We start from the raw sequence: 21329 nt of genomic DNA on the forward strand, positions 1-21329 counted from the left end.
CAATATCTCGCAACCAATTTGACCTTTTCAGAGCACTACTCATAGGAGCACAGCAAGAGCACAGGAGTACCCCCCCCCCCCCCTAATGGCGCCCATTTGCACAGATACATTTCTGGATGTGCCGACCATTCTCAAAAGCATAGCATACGTTTTTTCTACTCATTTCCAACATTCCAGACAGTCGTTCAATTTAGTTTGCTATAATTCTTTATCGTCATGATCATGTTATTGCCGTGTGGTAATGCAGTTGCCAGAGGGAAACATTCTGCCAACTCTTCAAGGACACTCCAAAATACTACATTTGAGTCAGCTGCTGATAGGGTTGTATGCGTGAACCGTAAAACCCTTAACTTAAGACAAACAACAAGCACTCTACCATGAAAAGCAACAACTTAGCAAATGCTTTAAGGCCAACACTGTTATCGTTTTGGACAATGATTAATAGAATGAATACAATTCATTAGTATTAATAAAACAGTAAAACTAAAGGCAGAATGCACAGCAACAATCTCCATCATATCATTTTTGTGTTCATTACAGAGGTCTAAGAGACTTTTTTCTCTTAAAAACAAATACAAATGAACTTCTTTCGCACATTTTCTTGAATTAAGTGTATTTCTTTTGCCTTTTTCAGTGTACCAGGAAACATATCCTTGGACTAGAAGACTGTGTCCTTCCTATGATATACAATATTTATGTTTGACAGTGAGGCACTTTAAAATATTGCTGTCCTCCTTCTGTTGCATTCCACAAACACCAGTCAAGACAGTCAATGGACCTCCAGCATAACCTATCGTCTGCTTTTCAGTCTTTTCACATCCAGGAGTCCATAGATAGAAACTGAACTCATTTCACAAATAGCCTTCCATCTCCTATTCCATCAAATTATTTTCTTTTGTTCAAATGAAGTAATTTTTTTTTCAGGCAGCTCCGCTCTAAGCACATACATCTCCTCAGCCACAGAAAAAAGCAATATTCTCCGTTGAAAATGAAAACAAGGGTATTTATTTTTTTGTCCATTCCCTTCGGTTCGTATCGGAGAGTAATTCTTCACACACATACAGGGAGGTGAATTTGTCGCGGGCCCGCTCACGGCCTCTCCAAGTCCCGTAATGGTTGTATGGATTTAAAAGAAATAAAAAAGGGCCGAGGTCATTTGTTAAGGACTGTGTCTCTCCATGCAATGTGTACGTGCAGACATGAGGTGTGTGTCTGCAGCAGGTCAGAGACTGTGTGAGAGAAGCAGAGAGTTCGTCATGCGGCTGGTCAACGTCCACAGAGAGAAAGACATACCTGCTACTTAAAGGACCATGTTGCACCGCCATGTTTCTACAGCAGCCCAGAACGGACACAAACCAAACGCTGGGTTCTAAAGAATTCCTTTGGAGTGTTTAACATTACCTGAAGGCCACTGTGGTTCTCCGACACAGAGGGGTATGCAGTCGGTTGCTAGATGCCATTAAATCCTACACACTGCTCCGTTAAATCAGCACAAGAGCATCTTTATGTGTTTATAATATGTAAACCATTTATCCATGAGCATTTGGTTCTATCGTCTGTTAAACGCGATGTCTTCCAGAAATTGGAAGGATGATGCAGTCCAACACACTTGCCGGACAGATTGTGATGTTGGACACGTTCAATGTTAAATGCTCTTGTCTGTTAATGAATTAGTCCCATAATATCTGCACATGGTAAACAGAGTTTGGTTGAGGTTTGTATTTGCGTAATGTACGGTCATGTCACGGTTAGGGCTCGCCAGAAAGCTGCGATTAAGGTGTGGATAGATACTTAGAGGTACACGTATGGTTATGCAAGAAAAAATGCTTAAGGTCAGAGAAAGTGAAATAAAATCAATATCACAATGCTCCCTGAGTTAGAATGGATTAAGCAAAAGAGACTTAACATATTCCTCTTGGAACAATGTATCAAAGGTGAATTTCATCCTGTTTTAACAGTTGGGTGTTCTTTCACTTCACCTTCCTACATAAAGAATACACAGCTTCCTGTGCTGGCAGTGGACGTTGGAATCATGTGCTGGAGCGTCATGCAAACAATCTAAGCAAATTGAGAGGTACCGGGCATCTTAACTACAGTAGACTCTTTAGTATTCCATCCTGTCGGCAACACTACGGTTACATTTCAAACCTTAAAAAGGACCCGTGTTTAAGATTTTGCGGTGAGGTTGCAGATTGCAACCATCTTAAACTTCTCCCGTGTGGAGAACTACGGTGGCCAACGCTAAAACATTGAAGGCCCCTTCTTAGAGCCGGTGTTTGTTTCGTCTGTTCTGGGTTATTATAGAAACATGCCGTCTGGATCTGTGTAGAGGGCCCACTCTGTATTTAGAGATAAACGGCTTAGTATAAAATAACTAAAACACAACTATTCTTATTGTCAGGTGAAAGAAAACATGCTTATAATGTCATATTCTATTTTGGCCAATAGATCGCCCCAAATGCTACACGCTGGCCCTTTAAACAGAATATGACCTCCAAGTGGGTGTCTGCCAAAGTGCCTGCTGGTAAATTCAACCAGCATAACAAGGTTTAAGCATGGAGAGCTGCGACTCAACGCAACTAATTCCAGCCGGGACACAAAGACGTGTGAGCTCGGTCCACACAGCCACAGACCTGAGCTGAGCCTGTGCCGGGGACAAGAGACAAGGTTGCCGATGCAATGTTACGCTTCAGGGGGCCGACGCCATTCGACAGGACACCGGGTCAAAAAGGCGAGCAATGAGAAAAAAGAAAAAAGGGGGAAATAGATCGGAAGAGGGAGGAAGGGAGGGGTGTTGGTGATGGTCGAGGGCTCGGTTCTATTGAGGAGCTCTTAGGTCAATGGAAAGGAAGGGGAAGGAAGGCAATTCCAGTTTGTGAGGAGTTCTGGAAACAGCCGAGACTCAGTAATGGATGAAAGGATAAATAGAGACTGGCCAACACAGAAGCTCTACAGACACAAAAACTCAACTTGTTAACCAACACTATATGTCAGTAAGTGCTATGACGCAGTGTGAACCCACTCGAGTATCATTTCAACTAGAACAGAGTGAGAAGCTCTTCTAAAGAAATCAGGTTGAATGATGGCTGTATTATTCCTAAAGCTCAAGTGGACCTGCAGGGCGTTGGCTGATATCTCATGCACTCACTTGGCGGCCGTACTGCGTAATCAGAGACATGTGCTCAAAATCACCAAGGACACCAAATTAGATGAGTCTAATTTAGATGCTTATGATGCGTAATTGCAAAAAACATGTCTCTATTAGAGAACAAAAGGAGTGAATAATTAGCCTTTAAAAATAGCAGAAGCGGACTTCAAGCATGCGCTGAAAGCAATACCTTCTTTTAACAGTGAGCACACACCCATAGAGAGAGAAATGAGAGTAGCAACATGTTTAGATTCAAACCAACAACCCAATAGGAAACTCTGCAGATTCTAGACATCCAGTACTTTCCCTCTCACATGCTACTCAAGCAGTGACACTCAAAATCCTCTCCCGTCTGTGTAGGATTTCAACATTTTGTCTCTTCAGACGCCCTCCATTAATAATGCACAATCACACTCCGCTCTATCACAGATAGAATACAGAACTGACATGTTCAACTCCCAGCAACCTGACAATAAGAGACAATCCATTTCCTATTTTTAACCCACCCCCACCACCCTGCGTTTCAACATAAAAAAAACAACATGTCAGGGCGCCCCTGAGATTTCGGAGTTTAATGTTGGGGCGGTTAAAAGCGTTTCAGCCGGAGACATCTGGCATAATGGATTCACCTGGAAAAAAAGCAAAGTTTGGAGGAGACAACAGAGAAGTGCTTCTTGTTTTGTTTCCGGGAAAAAAATAGAGGAATAACAGCACAAAGGCATGCTTTGTTTCAGCTGTGGATTGTTCCGTGTTGATGTGGAAACCTGTGTATCTGCCACCAGTCATCACCTGCGAGGGAACTCTGGTCTCTGTCTCGTGGAATAATGATTTGTTTGGGTGCTGAAACGAATGCACCGAGTATCATCCACATGATTATCTTCTAAAAGAAAAATCAGGCATCTATCGTATTATTATCCTACATCCGTCCGCCCGAGAGAGAGAGAGAGAGAGAGAGAGAGAGAGAGAGAGAGAGAGAGAGAGAGAGAGAGAGAGAGAGAGAGAGACAGAGAGAGAGAGAGAGTCACGTACCAGGAAGAGGTCCAGACCGATAAGTGGTCCGGTGTCTGAAAATTTTGTAAGATGACACTACCTGAGCCATTCTGCTGCATTATTGGTCTGTGCCATACCGGCATGAAACCCAGTTAATTCCAGGATGTTCTCTTGCTTTCGCCATTTCCTTTACCCCTCTGTGGCCAGTAATGGGTGTCGCAACATTCCTGTCTCAGGCCATGAAATCCATATCGCTATAGCCTGTGACGAGAAAATGAATCCACTAACGCGAGCTGCTACTGTTGGTTCTATAGCAGCCACTGTTCCACAGCAACGGCCTCGGTGTGTGCAGGCAGCCAACCCATGAGCACCCATTCTATTGTGAACGTTACTATTTACAGTGTGCGTAGGTAAAGATCAGCGACAGCAGCAACGATGACACAGCACTGTACAAGGAAGTAGTGATTTAATTTGCACAGCACTGAAAGTTTACAGCCGTCAATATTAATAGCGCTTTTCTGAAACTAGTACTAAATAAGTTTAAACGATGCTTTTTGCATCACATTTCATTTGTTTTTTTCGAGCCAGAAAACAGCGGCATCAATTATTTATAATGGAGAAAAGTAGCCGCTGCTAATTGCTGCTGTCTACCTAAGTTGTTGCTAAACGGAGGACTCAAGGAGGAGACGGGGATCGAACTGTCAACGCTGAAGGTAATGGACGAGCCACCACACCGGCTGAGCCACAACATATCCCACAGTTGTTCAAATCTCCCCACAAGTATGAACATTGAGATGTTTGGATTATAATACACCTCTTCAGGTGAAATATATCACAAGGAGACAGAATTATGATTCTGGTAATGTTATTTTACCGCCCAAGCTTAACACAATGTCTTTTGGCTGCAAATGCATAATGCTAATTTTCTAGGTTGGTATGTTCCTATTCTTCATGTGTTAAACCCGAGTGTTGTTTGTTCACACATATCTGATATGGCTCTGAAATCTACCTTATAGTGTGAAATGAATGCTAATGCACAAAGTGCATGTACTATTTAAAGGGGACGACCTCACATTTGGGTATCTGGAGTGCCTACCAACTGTGAAATAAGATGAACCACTCGGTTTTTGCACATTTAAAGCATGCGAAAATGCTCGAGTAGAAACCCAAAATACAATTATGAACCTGAAAATGAGTACGATATTGCTCCTTTAACACTCTTAGATTTTTCATTTCAAACTATTGAGGGACCTGCCCGAGGTGAGTTCTGTATCCCAGCTCCTTTAATGATTGATTTCTTTGTGTCTGCTGAAAGCTGGAGAGATGGTAAGTGTCTTTGACCCGCAGACAATTTATTAAACTGCTTGATTTATTTCCCTACAACAAACGCTGTTCGGGAAACGGCTTTGTTGAGCTTGCAGTACGAAAAGCACAAGATCCATCACACACGTGTAACGTTAAGGGACAAAAGCAAACGAACACGGACACATGCATCCGTAAATGCAGAGCAAACAAGACCAATAAGTGCTCATAGATAACTACTGCAGTGTGTTACAGTTTCCTTTAATCCAAAGCCTTCACCTAATAATAAGGGCATACATTATTACCCAAACCAAACCCTGCCAGTGTTGTTTGACTCCTTGACCGTGAGGCCGGGAGTCAGGTGATGTGCTTCCTTCCATCCAGCTGTACTGATCAGGCCTCTGCTGTGATCCTCCAGTCGGAGGCAGGCTGGGTCACACCCTCTCTTTATTGTCTTTCGGGTACACCATTCATCTCTTATTACATTACAAAACACTATTCAATTATCTGCTTCTGGTTTTGATCAAGTGTCTCTCTCTGTTGGCCCCTTTGCCTTTAAGGCGAGCGCTCTATCTCGTCCGTCGCTGTCCCCTTCGTCCCTCTGTCTCTGTTCTTTCCTTTCATCATCCCTCATCCCCTCTGTATCATTGATTTAACCTCACTTTGTATGACTGGCCTCCAGTCCCCGCAGACACTGCTTCCAGAACGATACGTTACAGCCTTGGAAATGACACACCTCACTCTGAGACAGGAACAGGAGAGCCTCTAGTGGTGCACCGCCGGCACTTCAAGCGATGCTTTTGCTTTTCTCTCAAACCTCTAAAAGACAGCTGAGAAATACCGTCTGATGTCAACATTCCTATAATAACCTGCTACATTTCACATGCAAGTGAGTTGTTTCCATTAATTTCAAAGGGTATTTTCAACACTTAAGCGCCGTCAAATGTCAGAAAAGCTATAAGAGGACTATTTTTGGATCCCGGGAGCTCAATACGCTTGACGGATTAGCTTTGATTCACCGCAATATGCTTTAACTTAGAGGAGTACTCTGTGTCAAATCATATGAAACAGACCTTTATATGAATTTATAAAGATTAAGAAAAAGGCATTGATACACATAAGGACCGCATCTTAAGCTCGAAACCAAACCTACAGAAGTGAACGTGCCTGGCTAATTTTAGATCCTCAGAGCGAGAAGCCAACTTGACTCTTTTGGGGAGGATTGCAAGCGAAGGCCCCAATAGAGGCCAGACCTAACTGCATCATATAACAGTCAACTCCTGTGTCAAGTTTGATGCCCCATCGGTCACACTTTTATATTTAAATCACATGTTTGTTGTGCACCAGCGGGAATGCTTGAGTTATTTGCCTCCCTGCTGCTTCCTCCCTAATCTTAGAAATACTGAGTCCAGTCATAAATAATGACTAAATCAGCACTCCGCTTTTCTGACCACAAAAGTGAAACGCATGCACAGCGCTCCCGGGCCGGGCTGGTGTGTTTGTGCACGCAGCTATGTGCGTGTGTCAGAGAGACGGATACGGTGGAAGAGCTCCACTTAAAACCCAGAAGAGGAGCATTTTGGGGACTGCCTCCCCCGTCCTCCAGCTCCTCTCCCTACAGTGGAATCGCCCTGCTAAGAGGTCGGATATGAATTCATTTCACGCTACGTAAAGTTATTAATGCCCACCATTTATTATCGTCAGCTGCCTGCCAGAACAGCAGCGGCACCACAGAGAGGAATGCAGCACCAGTTGGGGAGTTGCAGACGTCAACAGTGAGACACATGATGCCACCTTGGTATTGATGGATGGCCTCTTTTTTTCCCAGAGTTATCTAAAGCCTTTCCTCCGTTTACTGACCATTTGTTTCTCCATTTCTACAAAGCACAGGTTCCAAGGGACATGACATAACTCTAATAGGGGCAGGGAAGAGTGCAGCATTTTTATTTATTTTGGTAGCCTTCTGAGAGGACGAATTTCATTCAAACTGCCATTATTTTACAAATGCCTTCAGTGAGCGGTACGGGATTACCTCATGTTGCTTACCCTCCCTCTGTGCTTATCTAATCAGTGCTAGACAGAGATTTAAAGCGGATGCAGAGGGAAGGTTTTTGCCATTCTTTTAATTAGAGAGTCCTTTTTCTGCAGTGCTTGACATGTTATTTGTTTAATGTAACGGTCATTATAAAACTATTACCGCACATTGCTATCCATTATAAATACATGCATGCACACACCTTTTTATAGAGATCAACTTTGACAGGAACACATTCAAAATCAACTGCAGTCTCTGTCCCGTTCCAATCACATGACTTCCTTCGGCCCGCCGTGATTGGTCTTCGCGTGAGGAGAACGGAGCTACGCGCGGTTCTCCCGCCCTTAATGTGTACCTGGTTCGGTTGGCAAGAGCTTCCTGACGATAAATAAACCATAATGCCGTTTTACACCCCTCTGGCTGCATGATTCATCATCTGGGGGTAAATGACGCGCATGCGAGTGCGTCGCGTTTGATAAACATGAAGTGTTCAAGGGTTTGTTGATGAAGGGGAAATTACCTAGACGAGGAAACAGAGCTGGGGGGTCAAAGAGGCTTGTCACTGAAGATTTAGACAGTAATCAAGTGAAGGCTCAGTGCTGTTATTGTTGATGGGAGATATGAGGAAACAATTACATCTGCTGTTTTCTGATTGGACAAGCATCTAGACCTGTTATTCCCTTGGTCCCCTGGTTTTTTTTCTGTCAGGAGATACTGCAGGAAAAACACTCACTCCACACAGACGCTACCCTAAATTGAGTTTGTGGACTGATGACTCTATCCCTGAGGTGCCATTATTGATCACTCACTTACTATTTACTAATCAACACAATACGTGGTAACACTTTCTGTAATCAGCTAGTAGACGTTGATCATTCTAAACTAATTAAGAAATGAAAAAGAATTGAGAAGGCAGACAGAGTCTTATACGCATGCAGTCGCCTGATTGTTTGCCGTATTCAGATGGAAATGTTCCGTGTGTGCTCTCTCCCTCGTAATACTTCAGCCATGGGCCCCCTCTGTAAATAGCACTCACACATTAAAGTAAGCACATTGTGCTCATTTTCGGGTTCGGGTACATTTTGGGTCACGAGAACACGTCAAAGAAACTAAAATGTCAACCCCATGATGGAGCTAGAGGAAAAGTCAGTAGGATTCATCTGCTGGGGAACATGAATGTCTGCTGATATGGAATTCTGGACCAGACTGGTGGATCTTGAATCTTTGATCAGAGTCCAGCCAGGTTGCCATGTTTTACTTGTGCTGCTGCTAACTTCAAAGTGGGTAAATAGAGAACAATAGTACAAACTACAAACACTATATCTCATCACACCTTACTGCCAAGTACAGTATTTACTGTATCTGAGAAGTTACTAAACTAGCTATTCAGGTCGTTGTCAGTTGTATACCACCACATTCAAATGGTAAATGGACATTTATGTGGCGTCCTTCTACATGTCAACATTCACCCATTCACACACACACACACACACACACACACACATTCATACCCTGATGGCAGAGGCTGCCACACAAGGTGCCACCTGCTCATCCGGATCTAATCTAATCCTCATTCCCACACACTCACACACCGACTGAACAGGCAATAAACAATTACACAAATGCATGCAGAATGTTGACTCACACAGCAGGATATCCTGTCGCACTGTTTTGTTACAGTGCACTCAGCGAATGGTGCACAAGAACCCAACTGAAGTGATTAGGCCCGACACAAAACAATGAATCAGGCTGTGTAGCAAAGTGCTTCAAGTTAATGAAAAACAAAGTGGGTCGTTGAAAGAGGAAGAAAAAGCAAATAAGGCTTCTTATTATTTAACTGAATCAGATCACAGAATATCTCTCTGTGTAAATGTGCAACGCTGACTCTGGAGAAGGCTTCTGGTGATAAACAACATTCAAACTGGTGAAAATAACACGGTAACACTTTCTATGAAGCCTGTGTCTATTATGCATTATAAGCAATCTTACAATGCAGAATACTCTGCTTATTGCACGACATGATTATAGTGATAAGCATTCATATATACGGTATATATTTACATATATATATATATATATCCATAATGCTTTCTAACAAGACTTTTATAACTATGGTCAAGTATCATAATACTCATTTTCCCATCGTTGTAACACATTATGATACATTTGAAATGTATTATCATGTGATAGTTTGTTACTTCAAGTGCTCATTGTTTGCTTTAAAGTAGCAAAATGTATATTTTTAATCGACATAAAGCAAACAATGACCGTGAGTAACTATTTAAAATGATAATGCACTGTAACTGTGATCATGATGCATTATATAAAGCATGACAGCGACAGGACTTAAAATACACTATGAACCTTGTAAAAAAGTTAACGAGGGACCAGCAGTTGATACTTGACCTCATAAGTTATTAAATGTTTTATAAGGTGGGATGATTTTTTATAGTGCTTATAAATAAAACTATACAGTGATATTATAAAGTATTATAGACATGGGTGTCACAGAAAGTGTTACCAATAATACAAGTATGTCTTAGTAAGATTAGTATTGGTTATGGCAATTAAAAGAGAGTCTTCCACTGAAACAATACACACGTGTACGAGTACTGGAGACACATCCTACTTTGAGAGAGTTATGAAAAAAGGAAATCATCTTCAATGCAAATAAAAGATAACACGGTGAGAATAGAGCCATCGCTATTATCTTCTCTGAGAGCAATATAGAAACACTTTAAAATAATAAGCATAGGACAATATAATATAAGAAGCACATTTGTTATCTGCCTGTTGCAGGAAAAAATGATTCTCATGACTTATTCAAAGCTCTATTATACTGCAAAATAACATATATATCCGACGGTGAATACAGACGTAAAAGCATATATTATACAGTGTATACTTACTTCTCTGTTCTTTACCAGTATTATTTATGTTATCATAAAACCTAAATCTGAAATCAGCCAGTTTATTAAAAGAGCATTTCAGGGATCGGCTGTCTCATAATCCATACAGAGAAAAAGATCCTCTTTTCATATGTGTTTGTGCATCTCTGTGTGTGTGTGTGTGTGTGTGTGTAGGTGTGTGTGTGTGTGTGTGTGTGTGTGTGTGTGTGTGTGTGTGTGTGTGTGTGTGTGTGTGTGTGTGTGTAGGTGTGTGTGTGTGTGTGTGTGTGTGTGTGTGTGTGTGTTTGGCTGATGGATAAAACAAAAATGGAGAAGGTGTGTGTGCATTAATGTGCAGCAGTGGATTTATTCCCCCCCCATACCCTCTTAATGCAAAGTGCAGGGGCCATTAGACGGCGGAACAAGTGAGATAAGTTGAGAGAGTGTAAAAAAAACTAAAAGTTGACTCAAACCACACACACACACCTCTCTGTGTGTGAGAGGTCTGAATCTCAGCAATGCTAGCCAGATGTCTCCTGAGACTCATTACGAACGCGCCGATCGCACCAGCCGGAGACGGATGAAACAGAGATGTTTACGCTTGTAATGGGCTCTGTGGAGGGAAAGCAAAATCACACCACAGGGACAGAGCAGTTATGTCGAAAAGTGAAGATCCATTCCTGCTTTTTTTTGTCTGTCTTTTTTCGCTGGTTTAAATGCCGTCGGAGAGTACGTTTATAATTAATGAAGATGAAATGTGAGACGGCATTTACGGAGAGCAGAGGCTCAAGTGGGGACCCAAAGGCTTTACATAAAATCACAGTAGAGGGAGAGTTGGACGGGACCAAATGAGGGCGAAAGGGCTCAAATTCACATTGAACTGTGAGAGTCAGCAGATAAGATCATTAGTGGATCTTACGTCAACGATCATAAATGAACCCCAGTACCCAGAGTAGCTGCAGATAGCATGGGCCTGCAGATGGAAAGCTTTTTTTCTTTTGGGGGGGGGGGGGGGGGGCTATTTGATTAGATTGTAATGAGTTGTTTCACAGGCTGGGAATCATCATCAGAGAGGATTTCAGACTAAGATCTTTATCAAATGTATTGACAGAGAAGGATTTATCCCCGCGGTGGAGAATAAGTCAAGCTCGTGCCGAACAAAGGCAATAATGAGTTATTTCAAATGCATTGTCTGTTTGAGGGACACTAACTCCTCTGCTTAGAGTCCCCACATGTAGAACAAACACTGATCAGTAACCAGGAGCTCAAACTAATCAATCTGACATGATAATATTGTGATCCAGTGCCTCTTTCGTTTGCTGCTACAGCATCGCTTTGCTCTCGGTGACGAGAAATTCATCACATTGACTGCAATGTCTGCGATTAATCAAGCGGCAACAAAAACTGCACTTCCTAAAATGGTGCATCCACATAGAGCCTGATGTTAAAATGCCCTACTTTACAGCAGAGATGAACATCTGGTGCTCTAATAATCCCGCTCACGACAACTGTAGGATGGGGTGAAATTTCTTAGAACTGACCTGTTTAAATGATATTCATGCTTAAAAGGTATGCATAAATGAGGTTGCGGTCGCTTTGAGTGACAGGTGGGTGCCGTACCAGGGAGCTAGTTGCTTGCTGTCTTCTCTGCAGCATCAAGCTCCACCACTGCTCCACCTCTTCACCCATTTCTCAGAGCCAAGATGGCAGAAACCAATGGGTCACGTCAGGAGGACTACTAGGAGTTTGAAAAGCCTGGCACAGAAAAAGGTGTCCTTTAACAGCCCAGTGTCCTTCAGCAGGACAGCGAACCCCAACCCGCACCCAAATGATGTCTGATCCCGCGTCAGCCAAATGTCTAAACTACAAATATGACTGTGATCTTGGTGAGAAACTCCGCAGCAGAACAATAAGGCAGCAGGTCTCTGGAGATGACAGTTAGGAGCGGGAAAGAGTTGGGAATAGGAGACGACGCGGCTAAAGACTGAAGGTATTTCACTCACGCTTTCATCCAGTCACTTACGATGAGTGTAATGAAGCCAACATCTACGAGCACGCATTAATAAGCGACACAATACGATAACAGACGATGTGCTGCAGTAAATGAAGGCTTTTGTTGCAGAATGAGACACTCATCTGGCGTTCTTATCTGCGACGACGAGCCGAGTGTGACGGAGAAGTGCTGTGCAGGGAGGGAGTATAGCAGCTGGGGAGAAAAGGGTGGATAAAGTTTTGAAGCGGCGGAGCGGGGCTGTGCGGCGGCCCCCGTGGGGAGGCTGAGTGAGCGAATGAGCTCTTCATCCCAGTGGGCTCTACTTCTCATCCACGCAGCATGATATAAATGTCACCTCCACCACACTCTCATTAAGTCCACACAGCTGGGTAGATGCCAAAGCTTGGATTGACATTAAAAAAAAAAGAAAAAAGGCAGAGTAAGAGTGCTCTGCAGGTATATGTGTAGGTACTGTGTATATTGAATTGGTAGAGGAAGGTCAAAACGGCTAGAGAAGACTGCACCAATAAAAGAATAGAACAGAGATCACATGATCACAACCTTGCCCTGCGATAATCACGACACAGGCCTGTACTCACACCTCTCTCTGTCTGACGACGCTCTTCTTCTGTCCCCCGCCACGCTCTCAGGTTGATGAATAGGGACTTTACATCACTGGTTGTATTGATTTTTAGATCATGTCGGAGTTCTCTCCACTAACAATCACAAAGACAGGGCCGCAGGTCAATAAATCAACCTCATGTTATATTCATGCACACCTCAACCAGAGTTTTACCTCCTGCGGTGTACTGTACCGCACTACAGTCAGCCGTGCAACACAGGCGAGCAAGCAGTCGCTGAGACACAGATGTTTGGGTATAGAGAGAACTTTAAACATGAAAGCACACATACACATATAGAAATATAACGCTTAGGTGGAGAATACCAATGACAGAACGTGCTGCGAAATGACCCTTTAGTTATTCACACAGCAGAACTCCTGGACAAGTTATTTAAGTTGTAGGTGCCTTTATTCTGACCTTTATGCTTTAATGAGTCTAAAGTTTGATCTACGTAATATTTCAAAAAATCAAGCACATCCCGTCTCAAAGTGATGCAGAGAAATGAGTTCATGCATTGGTTACCTCTAGACTAGATTACTGCAATTCCTTATTTTCAGGCTGCTCTAATAAGTCTTAAATCGCTCCAGCTGATCCAGAATGCTGCAGCTCGTGTACTAACAAAAACTAAGACAAGAGATCATATTACTCCTGCATTAGCCTCTCTGCACTGGCTCCCTGTAAAATCTAGAATAGAATTTAAAATCCTTTTACTATACCTACAAAGCCCGAAATGGTCAGGCGCCATCATATCTTAAAGAGCTTATAGTACAATAATATCCTAGAGAGCTGCGCTCCACTAATTCAGGATTACTTGTGGTTCCTAGAGTCTTAAAAAGTAGGATGGGAGCCAGAGCCTTCAGTTATCAGGCTCCTCTTCTGTGGAACAAGCTTCCCGTTTCAGTCCGGGGTTCAGACACACTCGCCACATTTAAGAGTAGGCTTAAGACTTTCCTTTTTGACAGTGCTTATAGTTAGGGCTGGCTCAGGTTTGCCTTGGACCAGCCCTTAGACAAGCTGGTATAGGCTTAGACTACAAGGGGACTTCCTAGGATACACTGAGCTCCTCTCTCCTTTTCTTCATCTGTCTGTATGAATTGATGTCCTATTAATGCTCATTACTAACTTTACTTCTTCCCCGAAGTCCTTACAGGTTCTCATGGATCGCAGTTTTATCTAGACATTGGTCCTTCCGCCCACCATGGCCCTGCTGACACCTACTACCAATTCATGTTATTAACATCACTACCCCTATTACCGAAACCATTAACGCACATTACTGACGTTGTTTATTGCCCGGAGTCTTTGTGCTTTCTCTCCTTAGAGAAGTTCCATGTATCATGGTTTCATCTGGACCCTGGTCCATCATCCCGCCATGACACTGCTGACTCCCACTAATAAATAACACTCTTCTTATTACTTACATTACCTGTACCACCAATGCACATTATTGACCTGCTTCTTCACCAGAGTCTCTGTGCTTTCTCGCCTCGCAGGTCCCTCTGGATCCGGGTTATACCTGGACCTGGTCTTTCCTCCTGCCGTGGCTCTGTCATACATTGAATGTGTTGAAATGACATTGAATGTCTTGTAAGTCTGTTGTGCTGTTCAACACTTGACATCTATTGCACGTCTGTCCATCCTGGGAGAGGGATCCCTCCTCTGCTGCTCTCCCACAGGTCTCTTCCTCTTTTCTCCCCGTTAAAAGGTTTCCTTTGGGGGGGGAGTTCTTCCTGTTCCGATGTGAGGGTTCCGGGACACGATGATGTCATGTGTACATATTGTGAAGCCCTCTGAGGCACATTTGTAATTTGTGATTTGGGGCTGTACAAAAATAAATCGAATTGAATTGAATCAAGAGCTTTACCTCCAGGGTTCATTCTCCAACTTGTCGATAACGTTCTACATGCAGAGAGAGCTCAGTGCTCAGAGCGCACACAGGACAAGCAATCAAGTTCCACCTCCTTACCGAGTCAAATCACTGCTCTGTGTTTGAGATTAGAGAAGCTGCAAGGATCAGAAAATGTTGCTCATTTCACAAATTCAACATTCTATTGAAGTTATTAAGAGCGACACTGTTACAAATACCAGTTACTAGTCTCTACTTGGTTAAAAGTGTATCTTTAGCATGCTAGACAGCTGACTGTTAGTAACTAAAAGTTATTGTCACTACTTCAGAGATGATAACAATGAAGTCACATTTCAATTTGCAGGAATCTGTAAAAAAAAAATCATGCTGAACATCTCAGTGATCAGCCTCCTAAAGTAGATTTATGTCTGTTTACAACGCGAGGGCTGCAGAGGACACAACAATGATAGTGAGACTACTGAACTCTTTTATTACAGTTAATGTTGGAGGATAATGTCCACGGAGAACGACACAGAGTCAATTTGTCTAGAGAAAGTCAGTTTCCCTTCACTCCTAACAAATATAAAGTTATATTTATACATTTCAACAGATAGCAGCCTGTTGGAGGTGTGTTATATTTCCATTGATATTGTCATCCTACCCGGCCTGTCCGACGGTTACTCAACGTAACAATGATCATTGAAAACGGCAAGCTCTAACACCAGCCAAACACTGAAGCACGGAGATATAAAAACATCTGATGCTCAAGTCAGACCCACAGGTCAGCATGTAAAAGCATAACGCAACACCTATTTCCAAACATCAAATACACAGAAATCAAGCTACTACCCACAACATGTATTCTAAAGATATCTACATTGAATATTTCACATGTATTGCTTTCAGCTTTTTGACTTTTGCGATGAACCACTAAACCAGGCCGAGCATTGCATAGTCAAAGTGCCACTGGATTAAGGCTACAACCAGCAGCTTCCTTCTCCTAAAATTAAACAATCTAGTGCAGCGAGACAAGAATCTCAACTATTCAGTATTCCCAGCTCACCAGGGAGACCCTGATCCATAGTCACCCCTCACTAGTCTCTGATTCAATACACTCCATTCTTGTTTTCTGGTAGTCAAATGGAGCAAGGAACTCCATTTGACTAAAAAAAAAATACCAGAAGACTGCTGAGAGAAACAACAGCAGACAGCATCCATCGGTCTGAAATCCACCTAATCTGGAAGATCTACCCATCATCTGTAACCACTAATCCCTTACAGGGTTATAGGGGGCTGGAGCCAATCCCACATTGGACAGGTCACCAGACAAGTGATCTAGAAGATCCTCTACAATGATATTTAGAGTACCTCTCCTCTTTTCTGCATCGCTGTTTTGCTATCTCGGATGTGAAGTCTTTGAACCTCTATTGCTCAGTTTGCAGATGAAACCTTGTGATTCAAAGTCACACATGGGGCCTTGAATACCACTTATAATAATGATGGCAAGGAATCAAAAAGGTCAACGCATTCACAACAACAGACAGTTTTATAATATCTGGATTAAACAGACAAATAGAAACAGCCCCATAAAAGCTGCTTTCGTGAGTCACTGTTTCAGCACAATGGACAGTGACAACAGCGCGCGACTCCAGGCGTGCGTCACTGTTTCAGCACCACGGACAGCGCCGCATGTCTGCTCGTCTGACCCCGAACACTTGGCAGCGGTTTCAGCCTCAGGCAGGTGCTTTGGACAACAAACACGGATTATAATACCAAGGTGACCCTGCGGAACTGGATGAAATTCCTTTCACAAACAGTTTAATGGAAATAGTTACAGATATTGAGCATATTTGGAAAAACAAAGACAACAAAAACGAACACCCAAAAGAGAGATAATAAGGCGGATCCTGCATGGGAATGTTGTAAGACACGACTTAAACGTTAGTGCCAATCATTCCAAGCTAGACTTGGATACAAACAGCATCGGGACACGTGCAAAAGCAGCGCACGATCAGCGTCTAAAAGTGTTAAAATAGTGACGTGACATTCAACAGACGTATTAGGTGACCAGACAGCGCCACTGAGCCCATGCCGCTTTACAAGAGACGCAACTGACGCGTCACTCATTGACAGACAAGCCAACCAATTGATGCATTGACGCACAGGTTCGCCAAGTTTGCCCTCACAATTGGGGAGTTGTAATGAACAGCAAAGGGGCATTAAGTAGGCCAGTTATGTCCTGTATACGTTTAGCATGAAGACGCCTATATCGTGCTATTCCAGAGTCAATGCACTGCGTACAACTAGTTGGTCCCAACATGACACCGGGCAAGCAAAAGGTGACGGCAGCGTTAAGTTTCTTACGTCCTCGTCCTCGCAGTGCTGACGGTACTGAAGCCGGGGTCGCTGGCTCTCCGCCGCCCTCTCCCCGTCGACACCTTGCCCGAGGAGATGGCTCGCCTCCGGAGGGTCGGGGAAGGATTTGTTTGTGTCGATCTTGCCGGTTAATCTCTGATACAGTGACGCCATGTTGACTGTTTGTCCCACACACACAAAAAAAAGTCTCTCAATAAATGCAACAACAACAAAAAAGTCCAAGTTAGAGGAGGTCAATGAGGAAGGGGTGCGGGAGTTCGGTTAGACGATGCTCTAGTTCAGCTGGAGAAAAAACAAAAGACTCCAAGCTGTGTTCAGGATGCAGATCACGTACTTACAGGCTCGCTGGTCGGGTTTCACCGATGCTGCAGCGACGCGGCTTCCACACTTTCACAACTTGATGCAAAATGCGGGTTACTAGAGAGACCGGTACAAGCTGTCAGGATCCGGACCCGTGAAACGGAGAAAGCCAGCCTCAGCGAGCTCCAGACTCCCTCTTTCCCTTCCCTCGTGGAAAGAAAGTGACCGCTGATAAACGTTCGGGGACTAATAGGTCTTTGCATTACAAATGAGCACAGAGAGCTGCAGATGTGCCCGAACAGCTGCGAGCGACGCAACGCCACAGTAACAGATCAGATATCAGAGGTTCGCGGTCGAAACTTATCATGAGTTTGCAGATAGAGAGGAGCTCAAGTATCTCTATTAGTTTCTCATCGGTGCCTCCGTTCAGGGTCGACAGATGTGTGGTGCGGAGAACAAGAGTGCCCCCATGTGGAGAAAGAAAAACAGGACAAAGTTGACAGGCATGGCACATTTTAGAGGAGAGAAGTATTAATAAACCATCAACTATAGGAAATAAAAAGATGAATTCATCTGGCATCACTAATATGATACTCATTTGTTTACCATTGGAAGGTAACTGGCTGTTTTCTTTTCCTAAATTCCACTAATCCAGCACGTTACTGCTGGGGATTTACAGTAAGGACATAATACATGCAGTCAGGCTCAAACAGGTCAAAGTGAACTGATGTGCATTAAAACAAAGAGCCAAATGAAGTGTTGCTGCAACCTTAACACTTCCATTTATTTTGAACCGTGGAGCTATATTACATAACATTACATTACAGTCATTTAGCAGACGCTTTTATCCAAAGCGACTTACAGTTCAGTATCCATCCATACACCGTAGGCACAGCTACGGGAGCAATATGGTGCACAGCATGTAGATAGGGTTGCAACAAATGCTTTTCTTGAGCATCAATAATCTTCCCATTGTCTGTTTTGTTTGAAAATGTATATATAATTGCAGAACCCAAGAGGAAGTCATCAGATTATGACAGATTTAAAAAAAGTTTATTGACAAATATGAAAAGCATCAAATCCTCACAAAACTGCTGAATGTTCAGCATTTTGGCATGAAAAAGGAGAAAAATAATTTAAAAAAATAGTAAAATAGTTGATCAACCATTTCATCTTTGTGTGGAAATGAGTAATGGCAAACTACTGTTACAATGGAGTTTCCAGACATTAAAAACATGATGCTAAAGCAAGACTAGAGTCCAGATACAGATACAAGGCAAATGATAACACTTTACACATTCAAAAGACAGAAAGAAAAGAAAGAAAACAGCTGACTGAGTCGCCAGATGGCCTGATGCCACATCATTCATATTTATTTGTAATCCCATCAGACGTTTTTTTTTTTCATTTTATACACAACAGAATCTGTAATCTGATTTGATTTTGTACGGCCTCAGTCACATACCTCACCCGTGTACCTAACAAGCTGCAGCATGCTGGGAGTTGAGCCTGTCGGAGTTAAAAACACAGAACAAGTCGTTCACTCATCACAAACCCATAACAGACACGTCCCAGGAACACACGCAGCTACTTTGTAGAGAAGCTTAAAAGCAAAGATCCTCCTCCTATACATCCCCAGCCTACCTACAGCCAAACATCTCACATCTGCTCAGATTTACCTTTCAATCAAGTCGACTTCCTAAACAGATTAAAGCGCACCCTATACCGCTGCATGGTGTGATTACTCAGCTGCAAACACACAAACACAGATAGCGCAGACTCCAGCTCCTCCATGCTTCTGCAAAAATATTTTTAACATTGATTTCCAAGAAAGGTTTCATGAGGGAATGGGGGGGGGGATACTGCCATGTGTTTCTGCACATCAAATCCATCTCAGACTGTGGCAAATGCAATTTAATTTTCCAGGCACTGTAGTGATGTGATTAAGAAGAAGGGAAAAAAAAAAGCTGGGTAGCAAGATTTGTCAAATCCTGAGAGTACTGATGCAGTACATTTTAAGGTGGACTGAATATGTGGGTGAACATCTTCAAACTGATGTTAATAATGTGAACAAATTAAAAAGGTAACTCACTTCCTGGACCAGCTGTGTGGTCTGTCTGGGCCCTCCTGCTAAATCACCTTATTAGATTACCCCATCATATCGATTGAGGTCATAGGAAGCACTAAACTAGATTCTTTCTATGGCTTCCCCTATGAAGAGTTAAATGCAGCAGACTGAGGCTCTCTGACGCCTGAGCAGATCAGCCCTGCAGCTGGGCGGCAGAGGGAAGAGCTGTGTGGTTTAATCCCTGCCGGAGTCTTCCGTTTGTGGGGAAGGACGGGCTGATATCAGCCGAGTGGGGCCGACCTCCAGAGGACAAAAGCAGCAGAAGAAGTCGGCATACTGAACACAGCCACTATGCACTTCATACAGAAGCACCTGAACACAAAACAGGACGAAGAGAATGTAGAATATCTCCAGCTGAATTGTGATTGCACACAGTTCTCATTGGGTTGCCAGGTAATAGTAATAGTAAGAGACAATAACTACAACTCAAGCACACTCTGACATCCAATAGTTCAATTAGGAGCAGTGGACAAAGGCTGCCATCTGGTGGATGAATGCAGCTTCATTTGTGTAAATTTACTGCTGAATAAAAACAGATCACTGTGCTGCTGAACAAAAAACATCAGTGTTGCAAATGTCATGCTAAAATTGTAAGCATGGCCATGAGTCAAGTACATCTCTTTCTGTTCACGTGTTATGACTGTTTCTCGTGTCACGCCGCTGTGCGAGAGCTGTACTTTTCCAGCCCCATGTGCCTCCCTGGACAGGAACTACTTTGGAGGCTGCGGTGACTAAATCCTTTCCTCCATCATGAATTGAAGGTGGTGCGGAGGAAGCTGCCACAGAGCGTTAGCAGAGGGAGCTGTCGGGTCACTGGCCGCAGTATTTTCCAGAAGTTGTGTCACTGACGGCACATTTCAAGTTAGGGGCAGCCAGGCAGCAATTAATGTGGCCGAAGGGAGGCGGTCAATCATCCTGACAAGCATTAAGTTACATGAGTTAAACCAGAGGATCGATATCTTTGATGTCGGACGGCGTAAGAACAATGCTTCTGATTTAAGGAGAACAGGATTTAAAGGGTGATTTCAACCAAGTTGAAAGAAAGCATACTGTATGTTCTGCACTTAACAGTTTTTCTCAGTTTTACTACACCACAAGTAGCTTAAAGTCATCTTATTACACACTGTCAGACACTATCTATTGTTTATCTTTCTTTTCCAACTCTTTGAAGTATTATTAGGTTTACACTGAGTGAAATATTCAAAACCAGGAATCCATGTTTCTTATGTTTGCAGTATTCCAGTAAGTGGCATTATTCATGACATCCTAATTATACTCGACTAGCATTTTAAAATAAAATCAAGTTATGCGGGTTTGGTACAAGAATGTTAGGCTACACAGGACAAGAATATTGCGTTGCTGCTTTTCAAGGGTGTGGCTGCTGTCATTCACAGCCTGGTCTCACTCCCAGGAAATCAAATACAGACCCATGGGCATTTATTATAATGAACCCTCAGAACAATGAATATAATATTCATAGCTAGATGTCCTCTAAGGGCGGACAGGACTGTGGTGGATGGGTGTTTTGTGTGAAACAACGAGTTGAGTGATTTTTCTACAGTGTTGCATTGCTGTGACTAGTCAACAGGCAACACGGTGAAAGGTTTTGTTAGGGACTATTTCTTTCAGTGGAAAGTAGTTCAGGTAAAAACTGAATCTCAAACCTGGACAAATGAAACCCAGACTATGGGTGCTTGGGT

General features: G+C 43.0%; 1 protein-coding gene across 1 annotated transcript in view; it reads right to left on the reverse strand.

Annotated features, from left to right (window-relative positions):
* Window positions 1-17354, reverse strand: part of dpp6a (dipeptidyl-peptidase 6a) — a gene marked incomplete at both ends in the record, with an annotated part of 127189 nt that extends 109835 nt beyond the window's left edge. The window contains one exon of the mRNA XM_079181593.1: window positions 17190-17354. Within this exon, the coding sequence (XP_079037719.1) occupies window positions 17190-17354 (165 nt within the window). The remainder of the gene's footprint in view (window positions 1-17189) is intronic.
* Between the last annotated feature and the right edge of the window lie 3975 nt (window positions 17355-21329).

The sequence above is a fragment of the Pholis gunnellus genome, assembly GCF_910591455.1.
Source record: "Pholis gunnellus genome assembly, chromosome: 20".
Taxonomy (NCBI): Eukaryota; Metazoa; Chordata; class Actinopteri; order Perciformes; family Pholidae; genus Pholis; species Pholis gunnellus.